The sequence below is a fragment of the Psittacula echo genome (assembly GCF_963264785.1).
Source record: "Psittacula echo genome assembly, chromosome: 2".
Classification (NCBI taxonomy): domain Eukaryota; kingdom Metazoa; phylum Chordata; class Aves; order Psittaciformes; family Psittacidae; genus Psittacula; species Psittacula echo.
In genome coordinates, this window is record NC_137737.1 from 74,331,778 (window position 1) to 74,350,695 (window position 18,918).

Sequence of the window (18,918 nt, forward strand, 5' to 3'; positions counted from 1 at the left end):
TATGCAAAGGACTGTCTGTGTATCTCATAGTATGTGCTTTCAGTCTGTCTTTAGCAGGTCGAGTAAAACTATTACTTCTTTGGAGTGGGTATATGTAAAGAACTTGAATTGAACACATTTTGAAAACTGGAAAAGTCAGCTTCTGACAATTAAAATTCATGTGAATATGACTTCTTTTTTTCTTTTCCTGATCACTGTCCCTATTAGCCTCATGTACTCTATTACAGAGCAAGATCAACAAAAAATAAACACCATGGTTCCAGGCTGTGATTTTTGAAATATCTATTTGGTTGATTTTTCCATGTTTTGCTAAATGAACTCATGACTTCGCATCAGTTGCCATTCACTTTTTCTGATGATTCTGTGTTGTCAGTGGAGAAGTGGGAAGTCTTTATACTGTTCATCTCATCCTGCTCCTAGAAGGCTGTTCACCATACTTTCAAAAGAAATGAAAGAATGATGAAGTTAGGCTAGTCTCTGATTGCACTATCGTTAATAATAGCAACCCATGAGTGCAGAGACTTGATAACTGAGGTGAATTTGATGTGGAGCAGAACTAAGCATGCAGTCATGTGTTGCTAAGTTAATGGTGTTCAGTGCAAGATCTGTGCCTGTGCTTTCCGCTTACTCACCTGATGCTTTCTCAGGTACCATCTCTATCGTGCGCTGGGAATGTTTGAAGACAGCTCTCATGGGAGACTGACTTTGATTCTGAAGCCTGTTGCTGCTCTGAAAGGGGCTTTGAAAAAAGTGTTGTTCAATTACTTGTATTAACTTTTGAATAGCAGCCCTGCAAAAACATCAGGCCAGTCTTACGGTTGCACTTTCAAGATGACATTTTGCTTGCAGCGGTGGTGTGGATCAAAGCCGTAATAGTGGGTCCTATAGGTAGTACGCTGCCTGATTGCAGAATTGCTGGACTGGACAGCATCTTTTCTCCTTGGTATGGTCTTCTCACAGAGGGATGTTTGAACATGTTCACCTGCCCCTCTCAGAGTCACAGTGGTGGGAGGACAGGGGTGCTGGCAGAGGCCTAGGCTGCTTCTATGGGATGGTGCCAATGCTTTGTGACGAGTGGGGCAATGTTAACCTGGGTGTTTTCTTTTGGGTTGCAAGTTACTAAGATACCAGGGATCTTCTTTCTGAAGAAGAGGACAAGAACCTACAATTGCTCTGCCTTTTGGCCGAAGAGGTTGCTGGAATTCTTTGAACAGTGTCAGTCTAATGCCTGTTTTACTGCTAACAATTTTGGACTTGGGAATTTTGTAGCAAAGCAAGTGAGAAGGTTTGCCTTACATGGCGTTCAGGAGAAAGTAACCCATACAAAAACCTGTCAGGCTTTATTCAGATGGCCTTGTTCTATCTGGGAGCTATCATGAGGTTCAAGGAATATATATCCTTATCCTCCAGCTCTTTTAGTTTTGAGTCAGCAGGAGGTCCTTTTCTCCCCATCCCCCAAACAGCCAATATGCAAAGTTAGAAGACTGAGATCTGCTGAGCAGCTGCTTCTGATTTGCCGATAGGTATGGGTCATAGAAATGTGATCACTGTCTACTGCAAATCTTGCCACTCTGAAAGGGTTGTAGGATGCACAGGGTTTTTTTGGGTGGGAGAAGGGGTTGGGGTGCATGGGTTGTTTTCCTTTTCTGATGGGAAGAGTGAAAAGGCAGTAACAGAAGTGTGTAGATGTGTGTGAGCTGACACTAGTCATGTACTTGGAGTTTGTGTGTGTGGAGTGAAGCAGCTGAGATAAATTTGTTTTCTTCTGACAGCAAGCTAGGCAAAGATTTCAGTCTTTCTGTTTGTACATTGCATCTGTAGGTCTGTGATGCTTCCTTGACTTTCATTATAAAATCTTCAGCATTGTAAGTGCTAAACTACTACAGATCCTGAGGGGTTACACTTTATAGCAGAATTCTGGAAAAATTTCTGTACAATAAGATAATTATAAATCATTACCCAAATAGCCAGACATAATAAAAATACCAAACTAGCAGTGGTGGATTCAGATGTATTTGCCAGGTATCTCCTTCTGTTGCAAGATTTTTATTTCATGGTTTGACTGCAGCATGCCACCTATGCTGTTGGGGATGGTAATTTCTGTAGCGTGATGATAAACATGACTCACTGGACAAAGAGAGGTCCCCTTAATATTGCTATGGTGAATGTACTTCATCACGGTCTTGTTGTTAGTGCTATCAAATAGCTTAGATGAAGTGTGACTGGTGTGTTGGAACGATTAATTTTGTCAGGTATACTTATTACAAGGGTAGCTAACATCTCAGAAGGGATAGTTTACAAGCACTTGCATGATTAGCCCAACTGTTTTGCTTCATGATTAATTCATGGATGAAGCTGTAATTTCTGTCTGGAACTAGAAAGTTAATCTCTGATAGCCATCATGAAAACCAAAATTACTCTTCTAGGACCATTATCATCAAAGAATGTAATCATGATTCTATGATCTGTCTTCAGAATCCTGATGATATTGTGACTGCATGTGTTCTTAATATATATGTGACCATAGAGTCCTTGGTTTTTCAAGTTAAACCTTAGAGTAACTATACTATACTTTATAGTGCATGTGTACTTTCAAGAGCAGGAGGACCGAGTTGAGTCCACTGACTGAATTCTCTTTGTGTGTGTTCGTTAATTAATAGGACAGGTATTTTTCTGTTATACAAGAAGACTTACTGATTTTACTCGTCAAAACTATTGACCATGAATTTGATAGAATTCTGTTTTGGTGATGGGTAGGTGGTGTGAGCATATACATACATACATAGCTTAGTTTCCTTTATAGAGTTCAGAATCTTTCTAATAATGAAAATTCACTTTCAGTAAATTCACTTCATCACTTAAGACTAATTGCATGGATGTGTGCATTAAGTGACCTTGAGAATACATTGTCATACCAGTAGTACTTCTGATACTACACATGGAAATAACTGATCAGTTTATTCTTTTGTAACAACAACTGCCTCTTATTCAAAACCTTTTAAATAGTTTAAGTAAAAATTAAGTGGTGCTAAGAATAGTTCAAGCTTTAACGTTGCAGATTTAGATTTTCCTTTTGGTTTTGTTGTTTGGTGAGTCTTCTAAATTTTATAGAATCGCCATGTCTAAAGTTCCAGTTCCTGGCTTCTTTCAATTGGCAACTTTCCATTTCTGTTCATGGCTCAGCTTTGTCTCTTCGTGCTTTTTGCTACATCTGGCAAGGGCTCCTTGTAAATCTTCCATCAACTTTGTCAGCTTTAGGAAGTGAACCAGGGCCCTCAATGGATGATAAACTGCTTAGGTAAACTATACCCATTCCTTAATTGAGAGATAACCAGCATATTTGGTAACTCTTCTTTCTAGTCTGGTGTGATATGCACAAATTCTTTAACCACTTTGAGGTTTTTGTTTAATACAGAGACAAAAGGTATCTTAAAATGGCAATCAACCTTTGCATTCAGGATGAAACTTGTATTTTTATGCAGTTACATATGAACAGTCCTTAGTTTCTGGTAGAATTAAAACTTTACAAAAACAATTGTAAATTCAGCATCTTGAAAAGCACACATATGGAAGTAAGGTAAAATGTGTGGTATGTTAGCTATTGAAATTTAACAATGCACCTGCTAATGGTAGCCCTATTTGACAAAATAATTGCCTTCTGCATTTGACTTACTGAAGCTTTACTGTTTAAAACCCCTATTTATTCTGTTGCACCATTCATGCACAGAGATTCCAGATGCTGTCATCTAAGAAGGAATAGGTGAAGACGATTGTTCATTAATAATAAAATGATTCATTGAGAGTAAAACAATAATTAAGGGGTTTATAGCTAAATGACTAAAGATATAAAGTACAAGATAATTTTAGCGTATTAGAAGTTTACATTGAATATTACAAGGATTAAATCAATGGAAAACAGTATGTGTAAAACAATAAAAATGAGACAGTGAACACAGGAACATCTTGGATGTATTTAAGTCCTAAATTAAAGCTGCTTAATATTTATTCCAGATCTTTAATATCCTTACCTAAAAGCAAAGATACCTTTTTTCCCTACTGTTAACATCCTTACATGGTGGAAACTCCCACCTTTGTTTTGTGTTTTGCTCCCTTTCCGCTGCCAAAAAAAAAAGGCAAAACTTGAAGGTTGCATATTCCTTGAGGCAGTATGTGGGTCTGATTTGCCTACTTGAAGAATTGGTTCTAACTTCAGTCGCTACCAGCTTTGGTGCACACTTGCTGGCAGCATGCTAGTAAACCTCAGCATGTAGAGCTGTAAGGCTGGCTTTCATAGGGTCATGTCCTGAAGGTGCAGGAACAACCAGCATTCACTCTCCTATTTTTCAACTCTGTTTTCTAAAGTCCTTTGTTCTATCTCCCAAAGTTATGGTGATCAAACACTTACCATCACCTTGTCATCATCTTTTCCTCCCTTTTTCCACAAGAACTCTCTCTTCCTGCTTGTCTATAGATACCATCTTTTGTTCTTTTCTAGATTGAAAAGAGTAAAAACATTTCTTAATACAGTTATTTCATTTATTCTTTTTTACTTTGTTCAGTGAGGATTGGTTGACTGCCTTGTTTCTCATCTTGCTGCTTTCTGTAAGGGACGAATTGTAGCAAATATTTAGTTGATGATCAAATTTATTAAAACCAAAGATATTTTTATTACTGGCCTCAGTGTAGCCAGGTAACTGTGTTAACCCCTGCTCTGGGGACTGTGCTGATAGTTCTCTGTGCAAGAGGAAAGAAGCTCTTATTTTTCAAAGAGAAGATTGTTGAGTATCATCAACAGTTATATTTAATTAATAAAATAAAAACAGTTATATTTTTATTATATAAAATCAGTTAGTGTGGAATCTGAACAATTTGTCCTATGCTGAGGGGCTTATGAACTGCTTACAATCATCTATTAAATCAGTTAAACTGGTTAATTCTTGTATGTGTCAGAGCAATGGTCAGTAATAATACACAAGGGATAAAATTTGCAGCAGTATTAGGTAGAAGCACCTACATTAAAAACAAAGCTTGGTAATGAAAAGATCTTGGGATATGTTAGCAGCAGTGTTGACATAAGTGTGAATATGAATGTAGAGGAATGGATTAGTTCCACTTACTTAGTTGTCTTTAATGAAGTTCAGAATGTTTGTATATGTTTCATTCTGGAGTAATTTTTTTTGTATTAAAAAGTAAATTTTTTCTGCCTCTTCCTTTGCTCATGAAAAAGAGAAACATTAATATCTCTTTATATTGTTGTACAGACCACTTTCTGACTCTGAACAGATCAACTATTTGAAGAAAGCAAGACTATATATTCAGCAGCAGAAGTACACTGAAGCGGTAAGTCTGCTTTTGCTATATGCTTTCTTACAAGAATTTCTATTATATATAAATATTTAGATTTGTTTAACTTGAAACTGGGAAATAAAACTTTTTTCCTTCCTTATGGTGTGCATCTCATTAACATAAATAAAATCCTATTGTAAGTCTCCAAAATTTTGCTTTTTGACATCAGTTCTAATGAATAATACTGGCTTCTGTATTTCTTCTCATACTTATTAAATTGTTTGTTACCATTCCATAGTATACTAACCCACAGTGTATATTTTTATTTCCCACTGTAGAAAAGGGTAAATTGAGAGAGTAACTGAGGAATGTAGTTTATGTTCACACTTCTTAGGCTTATACATATATAAAGGAAATAATCTTATATAAAGGAAATAAAGTATAATGTCTTGCTTCATCGTAGATCCTGCTTTGTTTTGTTCTTTTCCTTGAACCAGCTGTTCTTGTTTTTAGTTTCACATTTCAGTTTATCAGAGACTGGGAGCCATATGTGGAGTCAATCTGCTTCTCAGTTCCGATATTACTTTCCTAAGCATTTGCTACCACTCACTGTGCAACAGAGTACTTCATAGGTACAGTTCACCTGTGCTTGCATTCTCACACTCACAGAAATAATTTGTAGAACTAAATGATACAAAGAAATCTTTCATTTTAACAGGTTTAGTTTGGTCATTGACTTTTGTGTTAGAAAGTACATGAAAAAGTTGAGTATGTAATATTACATTTAACCTGCCAGACGCATGGAAGAGTAACTCCATTATGTGTTAGGGTTCAGCTCTTCTTTTTCCCTAATATGCTTCTTGGGGTAATAAATTACTGTTTTATGCACAGAACAGATAAATCTGTTTTATAACTTGTCCCTTTTTATTTACCTTATTGTAAATAGGAAATAGCTCAGTTTAAATCAGTGGATCTATTTTGCTGTGGAAGCAGGTTTTCTTTTTGGTTTCCTAGTACTACTACTTGCCTTGCACACATTTACTTATAGGAGACATTTTATACGTTTCAGCAGTAGAATCTGTGAGTTTGTGTTATTGGCTATGTGTAAATTTTATCCCTCATTCACTTGAATGCCCCATGTGTTCAAGTTCACTCTTGATCACTAACACGCCAGGCTTGTGCCTGTGCCCAGGTTATTCTCAGCTTCCTACAGTTCGATGCAGAAAGGTTGGTGCATTACCAGCTGCTGGGGTTTAGATGATTCTTTGCCTCCTCTACTCTGCAGCAATTTGCATTGCAGATATGCATTCATAATTGCATCTTCAGGAATGATTTGATTTTGGGTGAGTTTGACTATTGGCAGACTTATAATCTCTTCAGGAGTTGACGTACCTTTTTCTGTTGATTGTTGCTGTTAAGTCAACCTGGACACGTAAAGAAGCACCATCATGTATGCTCATCTTCTTATTATAGTCTTGCTGACAGATCTTTTAATCACAGAGAACCCTTTGTGACCACAAATTACACAGCTGAGCTTCCCATCTTTGGGTAAATCACAGGAGTCAGTACACTTTTGTGTAACAAATGACATGGTGAGGGGAAAAAAACAGTCTTTGTCATGGTGTCTCCCAAGTGGAAGGTACTGAGTAAGGTGACTTGTGATTAGACTGGGTACAACCCTTCTTGTGTCCAAGTGATCTGTGTCGTGAGAGCCCCAAGAAGCTGCTTTGTGAATGAAGCTGAGGTTCCAGTTGACTCTCTGAATCCACCTCTGGTGCTTAGGCAAAGCACTGGGAATATCAGGTACTACTGAAGTGGAGGACATCAGACCCCAGCAAGGGGCTATTTCAGGCTGTGGAGAGTGACCACGTTTTGGCTGCCTCCATAATCCTCCTTCTATGTAAATGTTGTGCCTTCAGAAGCACACAATGGGTTTTTTGTGGGGTTACTTATACTGGAATATATATGGTTGAATATTAATGGAGAAAAAAAGCAGCATGCTTGGTAGTAGGTGGTGTTCAAGATGTGCTGTCTCTGTGGCTTTCACCTGTTGTGGCCAAGGATGATGGTGAAGGAGCCAAAAAATGGTTGACTTTATGTCCAACAGGAGTCCAAAGCAGTGTGTACTCCAGCAGTTTGTGCTGGCCAAAACACTACATCTCAGCATGGACAGGACACATATGCCAAGAGTAATAGAGGTGCTTGAGCTCCAGTTGTGCTCAGTTACACCGATTTGTGAAATGAAACTTACTCTAAACTGTTGCTTCTTTGTTTTATCTGCCTTAGATATCTCTGTGCAAAACGCTGATTAACCTTGCTTTGGAAGGCTTGTCATATTACCATACTTATGACCGATTATTCCTGGGTTTAAGTATTGCAATGAGTTTTGTGGGCTGGACAACTTACGTGATTTTGGTGATTATCAAGACCCATACTAATTTGACCAAGGCTGTCCAGACTAATAATAAGGTAGGTTGGAAACATGTAGTGATTTTTTTCTAACGGTTTTCAGCATTATATGTATGCTCAGTCTCTCTTCTTTTGATTACATGTGGAAACTGGCAAACTGTAGAGTTTTCTAGTTACTGTAATCCTCCATAGTGTTACCGTTTGGTTACAAACATTTGTTTGGTTCATTTATTAGGATCCGTATTCCTAAACTGTGTAAGAGTGAGTATGCAGTACTATGCTTTCTCGGTTTCTTCCTTCTTACAGCTGTGCGTTTTACTAGATGCTAATTCAAGTGTAAGCAAACAGTGATTTAAAACTGTTAAGAGGGTCTGTCTTTAACTGGAAGCCAGTTTTCAGTGTTAATTGTAGCAAATCAGCACTCTGTTGTAATACTACTTGTTTGCAAGTACTCAGACTTCAGGCTTCCATTTTGATTTTTCTTATTTACTGTAAGGATAAAAAAAATAGCATGTAAATTATTTTATTCCTGTTCTCTCTGGCAATGTGAAATCAGTTTTCAGAAGCTGTGCAGTCCAGTCATGGCATTTTTAAAATGTATCACCTGTTACGATAGAAAGGTGAACCATGGTTTCACAGATTGGCTTGCTCTCGTACTCTGTGATTTGCAAGGGTGCAGCAGAAGACATCAAAGATGAAGGAAGCTCTTTTTGACAATATTATTATGGTTTGATTTTTGACAATGTACAAAATTCTACATATATACTTTCAGCCATTCATCAGGAACAGAGATATGTTGAAAAAATGAATAAGCAAAGAGCTGCCATTTCAGTAGAGAAGGATTAAAGCCTTGGTGGGGGAGGGTATCCCAAACTCAAGAATTTGTTTCAAAATAAAGGGAATTGTTTCATTTGATAATGTAACTGAGAATGAGCACTCATGTAGCATCTTTACTGCCTTCAGTATACTACTCTGAGAAAATCCCTATCATGCTATCTTGAGGTTTTTACTGCTGTTTGAAATGAGATAGTCTTAGCCTTTAATGAAAGTGATCAAATAAAATTGAAATGGGAAATATTTATAAGTGCTGTAATGCATGATTTAAGTTTTCTTTCATCAAATAACTGAGAAGAAATAATCCAAGATGCATGTTATGTCAGATATGAACAAAATAATTACAGTAAATAGAGTGAGTATCAGGCATATTAATAACAGCATTAAGCAAAGACTTCACATTTTTAGTTGACATCAGATTTGAATTTGGTATATTGATTTTACTTGTTGAAGGCAAATTTTATACTAGTGACAGTGGGAGAAAAAGATTAGGTCTCAGTTCTTTGTTTATAACATTTTTCTTTACTCAGTTTTAGTAAGAGGTCTTTTTCTGTAGAAACCTTTTTTTAATGTTCCTAAATACTTATAGAATCACAGTGTGAAGCTAATCCTTCATATATGGTAGTTATTTTGTTTATAGCTAATATCGGAGCTACTTAAAGAATTTTGCTGAGAAACTAATCTACCATTGACAAATAGTCTTCTACAAAGCACTGCCTTATAAGAGCTGAAAGGAGCCTCTGAATAATGAAACTGCACGTCCTCTGTATATAATCTTCAAAAGTTTTTGATTTCTTATGAAGCATATGAACGAACTTTTGCTTTTAGAGTAGTGTGTTATTTTGCTTAGCAGAAGCCTAACCTTTTAAACCAATTTTTAAACATCCTTAGAAAATGCAAGTCTGATTTCCATTTTCAATGCGTGACCATCTATATTGAACTCTATAATATTTATATCTCTATATGGAATAAAATGTTGATTGTATGTGTTTAATCATTTGATGATAAACTACATTGTGTGCCTATCATTCCTATACATATTCATTCTGTCTATATGTCAGCAAATGTAAGATTTAAAACTACTAAACTAAAATTTCATTAGGTCAGCTTTCTATATAACATATTTTTCCTTCTTTAATGGCAGCTCTTATTAGAAATTCTATTTTAAAAATCATTTAGAACTTGCATTTAGTGTTAGTTTAGATCAAGGCAGTTGTAAGTCAGTCACAGGGAGGCAGAAGAAGTTGACCTGTATATGTGAACTGCTATATGTGAACTTGCTATGTCAAGTTGCCTTACAGGAAGATACGATTGTTTATTTAAAACATAATCTTCCCTTGCCAGTAATTCTTGTGATATCTGAATGTCCCTAAATAAGGACGAATAGTTCAATGATCAGGTAAAATGCAGATTCACAGTGACTGTTTAATGCTGCTTTTTGCATGAACAAGAGATTACTGCTACCTGATGATTGAGGACCAACTTACCTGACTGAGATTATCCATTTTAAAAATTTCCTTTCTCTTTGATGTTCTTCCTTACAGCTCTGTTAGTCCAAGAACATGTTTCTTTGAGTACATTTCATGTCTTAATTCTTTTATTTATTTTCAGAAAGCACAAAGCTGGTGATGTAGGTTAGGATTAAGTATATTGACAGCTCTAGCTATGATAGGAATCTTTCAGTACCATGTGACTCTAGTCCTCTGTTGTATCTTGAAATTGCAGATTCTTTTGAGTAAGGCTGTCTTTCCTGTGAGAGGTTGGTTGCAAGCCTCCTTCAGTAGCTGTCCCTAGATCCTGAAGAGTTAGTATTTTCCAGTAGGAGTTAATGCCTTATATTTTAATTTAATTACTTCTCTTTCAAATGTCTCAGTCAGGAGGAGGAAATGTGTGCTAATGGAATTTTCATTAAATGTTTTGACCTTAATGCTACAAACTTGAACTCGAAAGGTTATATGCTAAGTGAAGTCTGTTTTTTTTAATCCAAATTTAAGAGAATTCTTTTTTCCAAGACCCTTAGCATCTCAGACTTCCAATGGATTTTATGTATTCATTGAACGTAAATAATACTGCATACACTGGGCTTCCAAACTGTACAAGTGTGCTTTGCTTGTGCAGATTTTACTGCAGGACCTTATGCAGGGAGATATTTAGAATTAAATCTTCAAATCCAGTGGTTGGTTTGCCTTTTGTTTTTTGTGTCTGCCTGGAAACAGTGTCCAAAGTTGTGCCCAGAGACACAAAGCAGCTTGAGTGACTGTGTTAAAGTAACATTTGCTTTACTGTGTAACTAACAAATGGAAAACAGTGTGGAGTTTAAAACATTTTATTGATGTCTCAGGAATGTTTGTCCAACATTTGTTTTACAGGAATCTACTGTTCTCTTCTACAGTTTTGCCTTTGTTGGAATGGTAATAGCTTTTTTCCTGTTGATTCAAACATGTCCTTGGACATACTACATATACTGTCTCTTGCCAGTACCGGTGTGGTATGCAGTTGTGAAAGAGTAAGTAAAGAATACATTTTACAAAGAATGCTTTATAAAACTGGGTCTGTGCTTCCTGTTTGTTGACAATTTTTTTTTTTTTCCCCATAAATTTGGGAGAAAAGGTTAAATATAAATTTATTAAACTGCCTGAAATGTTTCTGAGACATCCCAGAGGACTGTGGTTTATATTTCACTTGACATACAGGGTGGTTTCCAAACTGACTGACATAGCTGCCAATTCTAGGAGATATCTTTCCTATTAGCAAAAATAAATTAATGACTTCCCAAGACAAAATGGTTTTAGTACTCTTGTAACTGTAACGAAAGTGTGCTAAATTCTTGGGGAAATACCTGTAGCAGCTGACTTCCTTTGTAAAGTGGGACAGGCTGTTCTTTTCCAGTAATTCTGGAATAGTCTGATCCTGCAAAGTGTCAAGTATGCTGGACTGTATCTACTTTTGGAGAAGATGTACTAGTCCTGTTGAAGATTGTGCTCTGATATTAAACCAAACTTGTCTTGTCTGGGTCTCCTTTCACTCTAAATCCAAAAATACTTATTACATTATGATTTCTATTACCTAAATACTGGCAATTCTGTAGATACTAGCTCAGTATTATTCAGAGAAAATAAGACCAACTGCAGTTAGATAATGAGCTGCTTCATAAAACTCTGGAAAAGCTAACTGGGGATTTTTTTCCACTCTCTCTAAAGCTTCTGAATGTTTCATCAGTTATGATGGACATTAAGCACAGCATAACTAAAACTGTTCATAAAGTCAGAGTTGATTTAGGTATCTGAAGCTTGTCCAAATACTGGTGAAGATGAGCCAGAAATGGGAGGGGAAAAGGCTGGAGGGTTTTATTGTGGATCCTGTATCAAGTAAAACTGGACAGAAGGAGCCTCAGGCCATCACCCACTCTGTTTCTAAATCAGCAATACCTGAAGTGTTTTTTGGGCTCTGACCCCTCTCCTTGCCCTTCAAAGATAAAATCCTTTGATCTTTCTGTTTTTTAAAAATAATGATTATCTTGTTCCATTGTTTTGAACAGACTTCCTGTTATTCAAGACCTTGCCACAAATCTCTTGTCACATCATATGGTTCAGTCTGTAGGATTCATCTTCATTTATATACTGGGAATTGAAATACTAGTAAGTATTTTATCCATCTGTATCAACAGGTTATCTCACAGCTAGCATTCTACCTCTTTGAGTAATTGTAAGTTTTATTAATGTGCTTAGTTTTCAGTCTTCTGATGGATTTTCTTTCATTTTTAATTAGGTCTTCAGCTTTTTCTATCGCTCTACGCTTACTCTTGGTCTTCTTGTCTTTGCTGGCTGGCCAGTGATCGCACAACTGTGGGCTCAAGCAAAGGTATTGTATTGCTTTGCTTAGAAAGAGCATTTTAAATGGCTAACGGTTGCATCTCAGGATATTGGGACTGGACTCTTTGGAATGCTGCTTTAGGTTTTTGTTCAGTTATGCTTTTATTCTGATCTCCATCATGAGCAGTATGTAGCAAGGCAGAGGAGTTTAATATGATCCGGATAGATCTCTTATACAAAATGAGTAAATAAGACTGCTTAAGAATTTTGCGGTAGCTATGAGTTAGCTATCAGTTTTCTATTGTTAATGGTAACTAAAAAATGCTTGACTTAGTGGTATGAAATGCACATCACTTATCAAATTGTCACAGTAACAAAAGAGTTGACATGCACGATTGGTGGAAGTGCCACCCTTTGAGTAATATGGTCATTTATTCTAAAAAAAAAAAAAAAAAAAAAAAAAAAGGAAAGAGAAGATAACTGAAAAATGCTTTTTCAATTCGTTACTGTCTGCAATCAGCTGGCACACATTGTTCCTCCGAGGCAGCTTTCTGTACCATTTTTCCCAGGAAGAAACTCCACTTCTGTAAATATGGGTGTGAAGTAAATCATCGTTTAATATAAGACATTTCTTCCATTAGTTTATTCAAACATCTCTTATTTCACAGAATACCTAAAACCTAGAGTTCTGGAGTAACATTAGCATTTTAATTAAAACAAATAACAGAAAAACTGGAATTGAATTGCTAAGTCCTACTCTGCAAGAACTGTATTCGTTTATTTATATTTTTTAATTGTATTTGAGTAATTAAGTAACTTATCTTAAAGCTGGGTATACAGAGATGATGTTTTGTAGCACTGAAAATTTCCTTTGGGGAATTTGAATCTGCGTTGAGCTTGATTCTGCCTATAACTTTTAATGTTTTTATTTAGAATCAAATACCTGGGATCGGGTTGGATTTTTTTCCTCGTGGCAAAGAATATAGATAACTACTTAGATGATTATGGTAGTTAAATCGAATGGAATTCAGATTCAAAGACTGGAAAATGTTGCCATATTGTCAGAGAATAGGTGATTAGTGAGCTGCTGCAAACTTTTGATGAAATTAGTTTTATTCCTCTCTTCCATAAGGTTACTCATCAGCTTTCTAGTGACTGCAATATGTGTGAAGGCCACACTTGGATAAAGTGCTTTAAAGTGTAATCTTAGCTTTGATTCTCATTGTCTTTGATAGGATTTTGACAGCCATGTAAATGAGATTCTTTTCTAAATTAAAGTCCTGTAACACCAATGATCCTGTGCTCTGTTTTCAGTTAAGTTTACTCTTGATAAGGGGGGGGGGTTGCTTTTTGAGATGCTAGTAGCCATTAGTAGTTCACGGAGGTATTTTTTTCTGATTAGACAATTGTCCACATGACCTCCAAAATAATCTTTTTATATATTTATTTCCTTTAGACAAGCGCATCAATCTGGACTCTTCTGTGTGTGCTCCTGGCAATATTTCCTTTAATGCCTGTTGTAGGAAGAGAACCAAACATTCCTCTGGTGTAAGACTCTCATTTTGTTCTTTAAACTTTTTATTTCCCTCTTCGATATTCATGATTTAGGCTGCCTTTTGAGATACGTGAGGAATTGTATTATTGAAAGCTGGCTGAGACAGGTATTGAAATTCAGAATTTAAATGATTATAAAAAACATGATTATAGAGACCTCAGTTAGTAATGTGAATGAGAATAAGCTTTTAATTCTTTTGCCTCATCTATTTGCTCTTTACATTATTCTGTAGTTTCTTGGCAAGGGAAAACATCTCTCACAATACAAAAATTTGCGAACTTTACATAAAAATAAAGGTTATCATTAAAGAAGGAGCTTCACTGAAGTGCAAATGTGGTAAATAGTACTGGCACGTAAGAATGTTTCTTCAAAAGCAATTTACTCTGACAGCATCTTTCTGAATTCCGCCATCTAATTTTGAATAATCTGTCTTTGAATAGCACTCTGTGCCTAATGAGATAATCAGAGAAATAGAATAAATAGGGTAGGCAAAGCTCTCTTCTTCCTCACTGTTTCCTTTGTCTATTCTTTTTCCACCTTCACTTGTTCTCTGTTCTAAGTTTTCCTTTCTGGTGTTGCTTGTCTGATTTTCTACAGTTGTTGATTTGCATCTTTTTTTGCATCTAGTGCATCTTTGTCATCTGTTCCTCTCCTCTTGTGAGCCATTCTTTCATCATACCAATGTTCTCTCATACTTGGATGCAGTCCAAGTGGTTGGCCTGAGGGCATTAGGCTTGTGGTGCTACTGCAGAGAAAGACTTGAATCTACCTACACTGCAATGGTTCCTTCTGCTGTCTGGCAGAAGATACCACGTCAGAGCAGGGTGCCTGATCCTCAGTAAAATATGGGATTGGAGCAGTAATGTATGATTGCAGATAGAATTATGAGCCCAGGTATTTCAGAATTATTGACATTCTGCCTCTATATTTTTCATTGTGACTTAAATGTATCTATTGAATACTCTTCTTAGTCTTGATGCTTGGGCATGTTAGAAATATTCAGGACAGATTTTCTTTGGCTGTGTTACAACCTCTCAGCTGTATATACATTCATATATTTCTGCTGATCCAAACCGAGGGGTTTTATTCTTGAAAACATTTGAGCACAGCTTAGAAATCAAAATGGAATCAAATTACCTTTAGATCTTCCTCCCTGGCACTTCTTTACATTCACCTTGCCCAGGTTGTACATCTTCCTGTTTATTCTTCTAATGAAATATTGTACCTCTGAAATGGTTTGTGCCTGTCTGAATCCTGTCAAGGGAGTTTTGAAGCTGAAAAGGCTTGAAGCAACAATTAAAAATATATGTATGTGTGGCACCTCAGGATACTGAAGATAAGGAGATGCTGGGAGAAAAGATATGGGAGGGAGAAATTAGTGTCAGAGTGCTTTTATTAGATCTGTTTTTGAGCAGTGGCACTATACATTGGGACAGGGTTTCTTGAGTACATTAATAAAACTTGTATGGTACAAACAGGGAGCTCCTAACTCAGACATAAAAAGAAAGCATACAGGAGGTGAAATCAGGGTCAGATGATCCAGGAGGAACGTAGATATGCTGTCTGAATGTGCAGGATAGGTTAGGAAAACCCAGGCTTTCCTGAAGTTGAATCTGGTGTGAGATGTAAAGTGCAACAAGACAGTATACAGCAGCAAAAGGAAGACTAGGGAAAATGTGGCCCTGCAGCTGATTGGGATGGGGACCTGGAGATAAACGAACATTGAAGTCTGAGGCCTTCTTTTACCTCCTTTACTGGTAAGACTGGCCATCAGGAACCCAGGCTTCAGACTGCTGAGAGCTGTTTGAAAGTCTGGGGCAAGGACTGGGAAGTGCCTCTTGCAGAAAAGTCCAGTGGTATCCTTGGCATCACCAGGATGGTGAGCAGGAGGAAGGTGATTATTCCTCCTTACTCAGCCGTGCCAAGACTCATCTGAAATTGCTGCATCCAGTCCTGGGCCCTCTGGAAAAAGTGATGTGGATATACTAGGCCAGGTCCAGAGAATGGTTGTTAAGATGAATAAGGGATTAGATAATATGTCACGGGAGAGTGAGCGAGAGCTGGGGCTGCTTATCCTGGAGGAGAGATGAGAGAGCTGGATCTGGTTATTCTGGAGAAGACTCAGATCTTATCAATGTATATAAATACCTGTCTAGGGGAGAAGAGTAAAGATGACAGATTTTTCTCGGTGTCTAGTGAAGAGACAGATGGGCAAAAATTTAAATGCAGGAAATTCCATTTGAATGTACGAACAAACACACTTATTTTACACTGAGGAGGGTCAGTCACTGGAACAGGTTGCCTAGAGGAGGTTGTGGAGTCTCCATCAGTGGAAGTATTCAACACCTAGCTAGGTATGGCCCTGAGCAGCCAAAGCCCTACTCACTGCTTTGAGTAGGGAATTGGACTGGCCTGATCTCCAGGGATACCTTCCAACCTTCAGCCTGTGAGTAGCCTGCAACTATGTTCCTCTATTCATTAGATCACTACTTGGAAACTGCTATTGAGATATATATGCCTGTGTGGCCTGATATTACTGAATGTGAGATATTTCTACATAACTATGTATTTGTTAGCTATTGTGGTGTAAATACCCTGATAGATGATTGGACAAACCTTGAAGACCTAACTTTAGATCACCAATCACTGTTACTATTTTGTTCAAAATATTACTTGGAGGTAAAGTACCTAAAAATAACAGGTGACAGAGCAGTCATGTGGCCAAAATGGAGGGTTTCTTTTGCCATTGCCATGAAAAAAATGAATAATTGTATTTGTGGATGGCAAGGTTGTATTAAAAAAATCCCATAACACCAAACCCAAACACACCCAACCCCACCCAAAAAAACCCTCAAGCTGACCACTACATTATAAAAATAAGCCCAAACCAACCAAACCACACTTGATTCTGGATTGGATTTTGGTTTTCTAAAGCTGGATGTTGGTGTTTCCTTAATGTATTAAGTCTTGATACGGTAATGAATTATTTGATCTTAGTGAAGAGCTCTTCTGTAAAAGTTTCCTGAACATTTTGATGATGCTTCCTAGGATTTTATTGTTCTTTTGTTTTTACAGAATAGCAACTGGTTTGCTGACTCTCCTTATCTCTTGCTTCTCACTGGCATCCCTTTGTAAAAACAAAAATAAATACAGAAATAATGAAGATCTGAAAGTGTATTTATATCAGGTCAGTTGCTGTTTTCCAGTAATTCTCAATGTTGAAGGGTTTTTAAGTGCAAATTTTTACTTTTCTAAGAACGTGTTCCTACGAAGGCCATCCCTTTGAAGAAGGAAATGATTGTTCCTTAGAGTTTTCCCCTTGACCATTTTAAGAGGACCCATGTGCTCATGGTAATATACGTGTTTAAATATCATAATGCTGTGTTCTCAAAGTTCATCTTGTGCATATTTGTGTATATTGATGGAGTGATGTGCTTACACGCTTGATGCTCTACTTGGAGAGTTTGAGAGTTTGTCCTGCCGTCAGTCTGTGTATGTAACTTCCAGTGACCTTTGCGTGAATTGCACATGAACACTAAGGATGGGCTTGCTGGTTCAGGGCATTCTTTCCAGTTTCTAGCTGTTGAGTAACAATGTGAGACTAATACTGAGCTGGCTTTCTGTTGGCTAAATCTTGTTTCAGATGAAAGATTAGTGGTTTTTATTCTTTATAGCTTCATGAAATAGGTAGATCTTTTCATAGTAGGTGCTAATTAAGTTCTAGAGAGCTTTTAAGATTCTAATAATACCTTGCATGTCTGCTGTCCTCCTTTTTTTTTTTTTTTTAAACTTCTTAGAAGATACTGATTTTATTTCAGGACCAGCTTTATTAGCTATAACTTATTATGTGCTGGAGTTTCTTACTGAGCATTCATTATACCAGTGGTATAGGTATGGAGCTCAAATTGGTTATTTTTATAATTGGAACTCAAAAGGAGGAGGGGAAAGAATGATGAATGGCTAAAGTACATACCTGTATGGACCTGAGAGGTCATTTTTAGGCTACTCATTTATTCACTGTGTTTTGTAGCTACACACTATGAATTTCCAGCATGGGTATTAGCCTTAAAGAAACAAAGTCCCAGAGAACCAAACAGCACAATCAAAAAGATTTTTTAGCAAAAGTGTACAAAAAGAGAAATGTTAGAATGTACAAATATAAGCCTGAGTAACTTCATATGGATACGTTTGCATTTCTGTTACAAAAATATCAGTTTATGTTTAGACCTAATTTTGAAGTTTTGATACAGGTCACTGTTTGCTTGAGGCAGAAGAATCTCATTGTAGCCTCACAGTTTCAGAAAACTGCCAACAGTTTCTCAGGTTTTCTCTTGATGTCATTAAAGCAGGAATGGAGGATTGTCTTTTGATTAATGCTAATCATGGGCATAGGTTTCTTTCCCCAGGTAACAAGTGACAGGACAAGAGGAATCAGTCTCACAACACACCAAGGGAGGGTTAGATTGGATATTAGGAAGTACTTCTTGTCTGAAAGGGTTGTCAAGCATTGGAACAGGTTGCCCAGGGAAATAGTGGAATTACCATCCCTGGAGCTGTTTAAAAGACATGTAGACATGATTCTTAGCCACATGGTTTAGTGGCGGACTTTGATGGACTTGGCAGAGTTAACAGTTGGACTTGGTGACCCTAAAGGTCTTTTCCAACCTAAACAATTCTACGATGTTTGAGAAATCATTAAGGACTCTGGAATGGTGAAAATGGGAGTTATTTATAATCCATCAGCTAGACTGCTGCAGTGCTTACTGTACAATTTAATATTTTTGCTGCAGATAACATCAGTTCCATAGGTGAAGTCCAGTTTTTGCTGCATTACTGAAAACACTGCTGTTTCCATTGTTTGGTAATGTTGGGCCAAGTTGTTATACCTGGGAAGCTTGAACTTCATGTGGGTCCAAGGTGGTCGGTTTATTAGTTTTCTCCTTTAAATTAGGAGAAATGAATGGTAGGGATCCATGTTGTATTGGTGGAACTAGGGACAGGAGGGGTGTTTTCAATAAGCCT

General features: G+C 37.0%; 1 protein-coding gene across 6 annotated transcripts in view; it reads left to right on the top strand.

The window, feature by feature from the left end:
* The window catches only part of PIGN (phosphatidylinositol glycan anchor biosynthesis class N), a 102,699-nt gene that overhangs the window by 56,558 nt on the left and 27,223 nt on the right, over positions 1-18,918 (top strand). For 5 of the 6 annotated variants that reach the window (XR_013956209.1, XM_080610131.1, XM_080610130.1 and 2 more), the window contains 7 exons: positions 5,262-5,340; positions 7,573-7,755; positions 10,899-11,035; positions 12,068-12,167; positions 12,298-12,390; positions 13,798-13,889; positions 16,972-17,083. Coding sequence is in view for 5 of the 6 variants with exons in the window: in XM_080610131.1 (XP_080466257.1) it covers positions 5,262-5,340; positions 7,573-7,755; positions 10,899-11,035; positions 12,068-12,167; positions 12,298-12,390; positions 13,798-13,889; positions 16,972-17,083 (796 nt within the window). In the remaining variant the exon portion in view is untranslated. The remainder of the gene's footprint in view (positions 1-5,261; positions 5,341-7,572; positions 7,756-10,898; positions 11,036-12,067; positions 12,168-12,297; positions 12,391-13,797; positions 13,890-16,971; positions 17,084-18,918) is intronic. The other variant, XM_080610133.1, reaches the window with a different exon arrangement.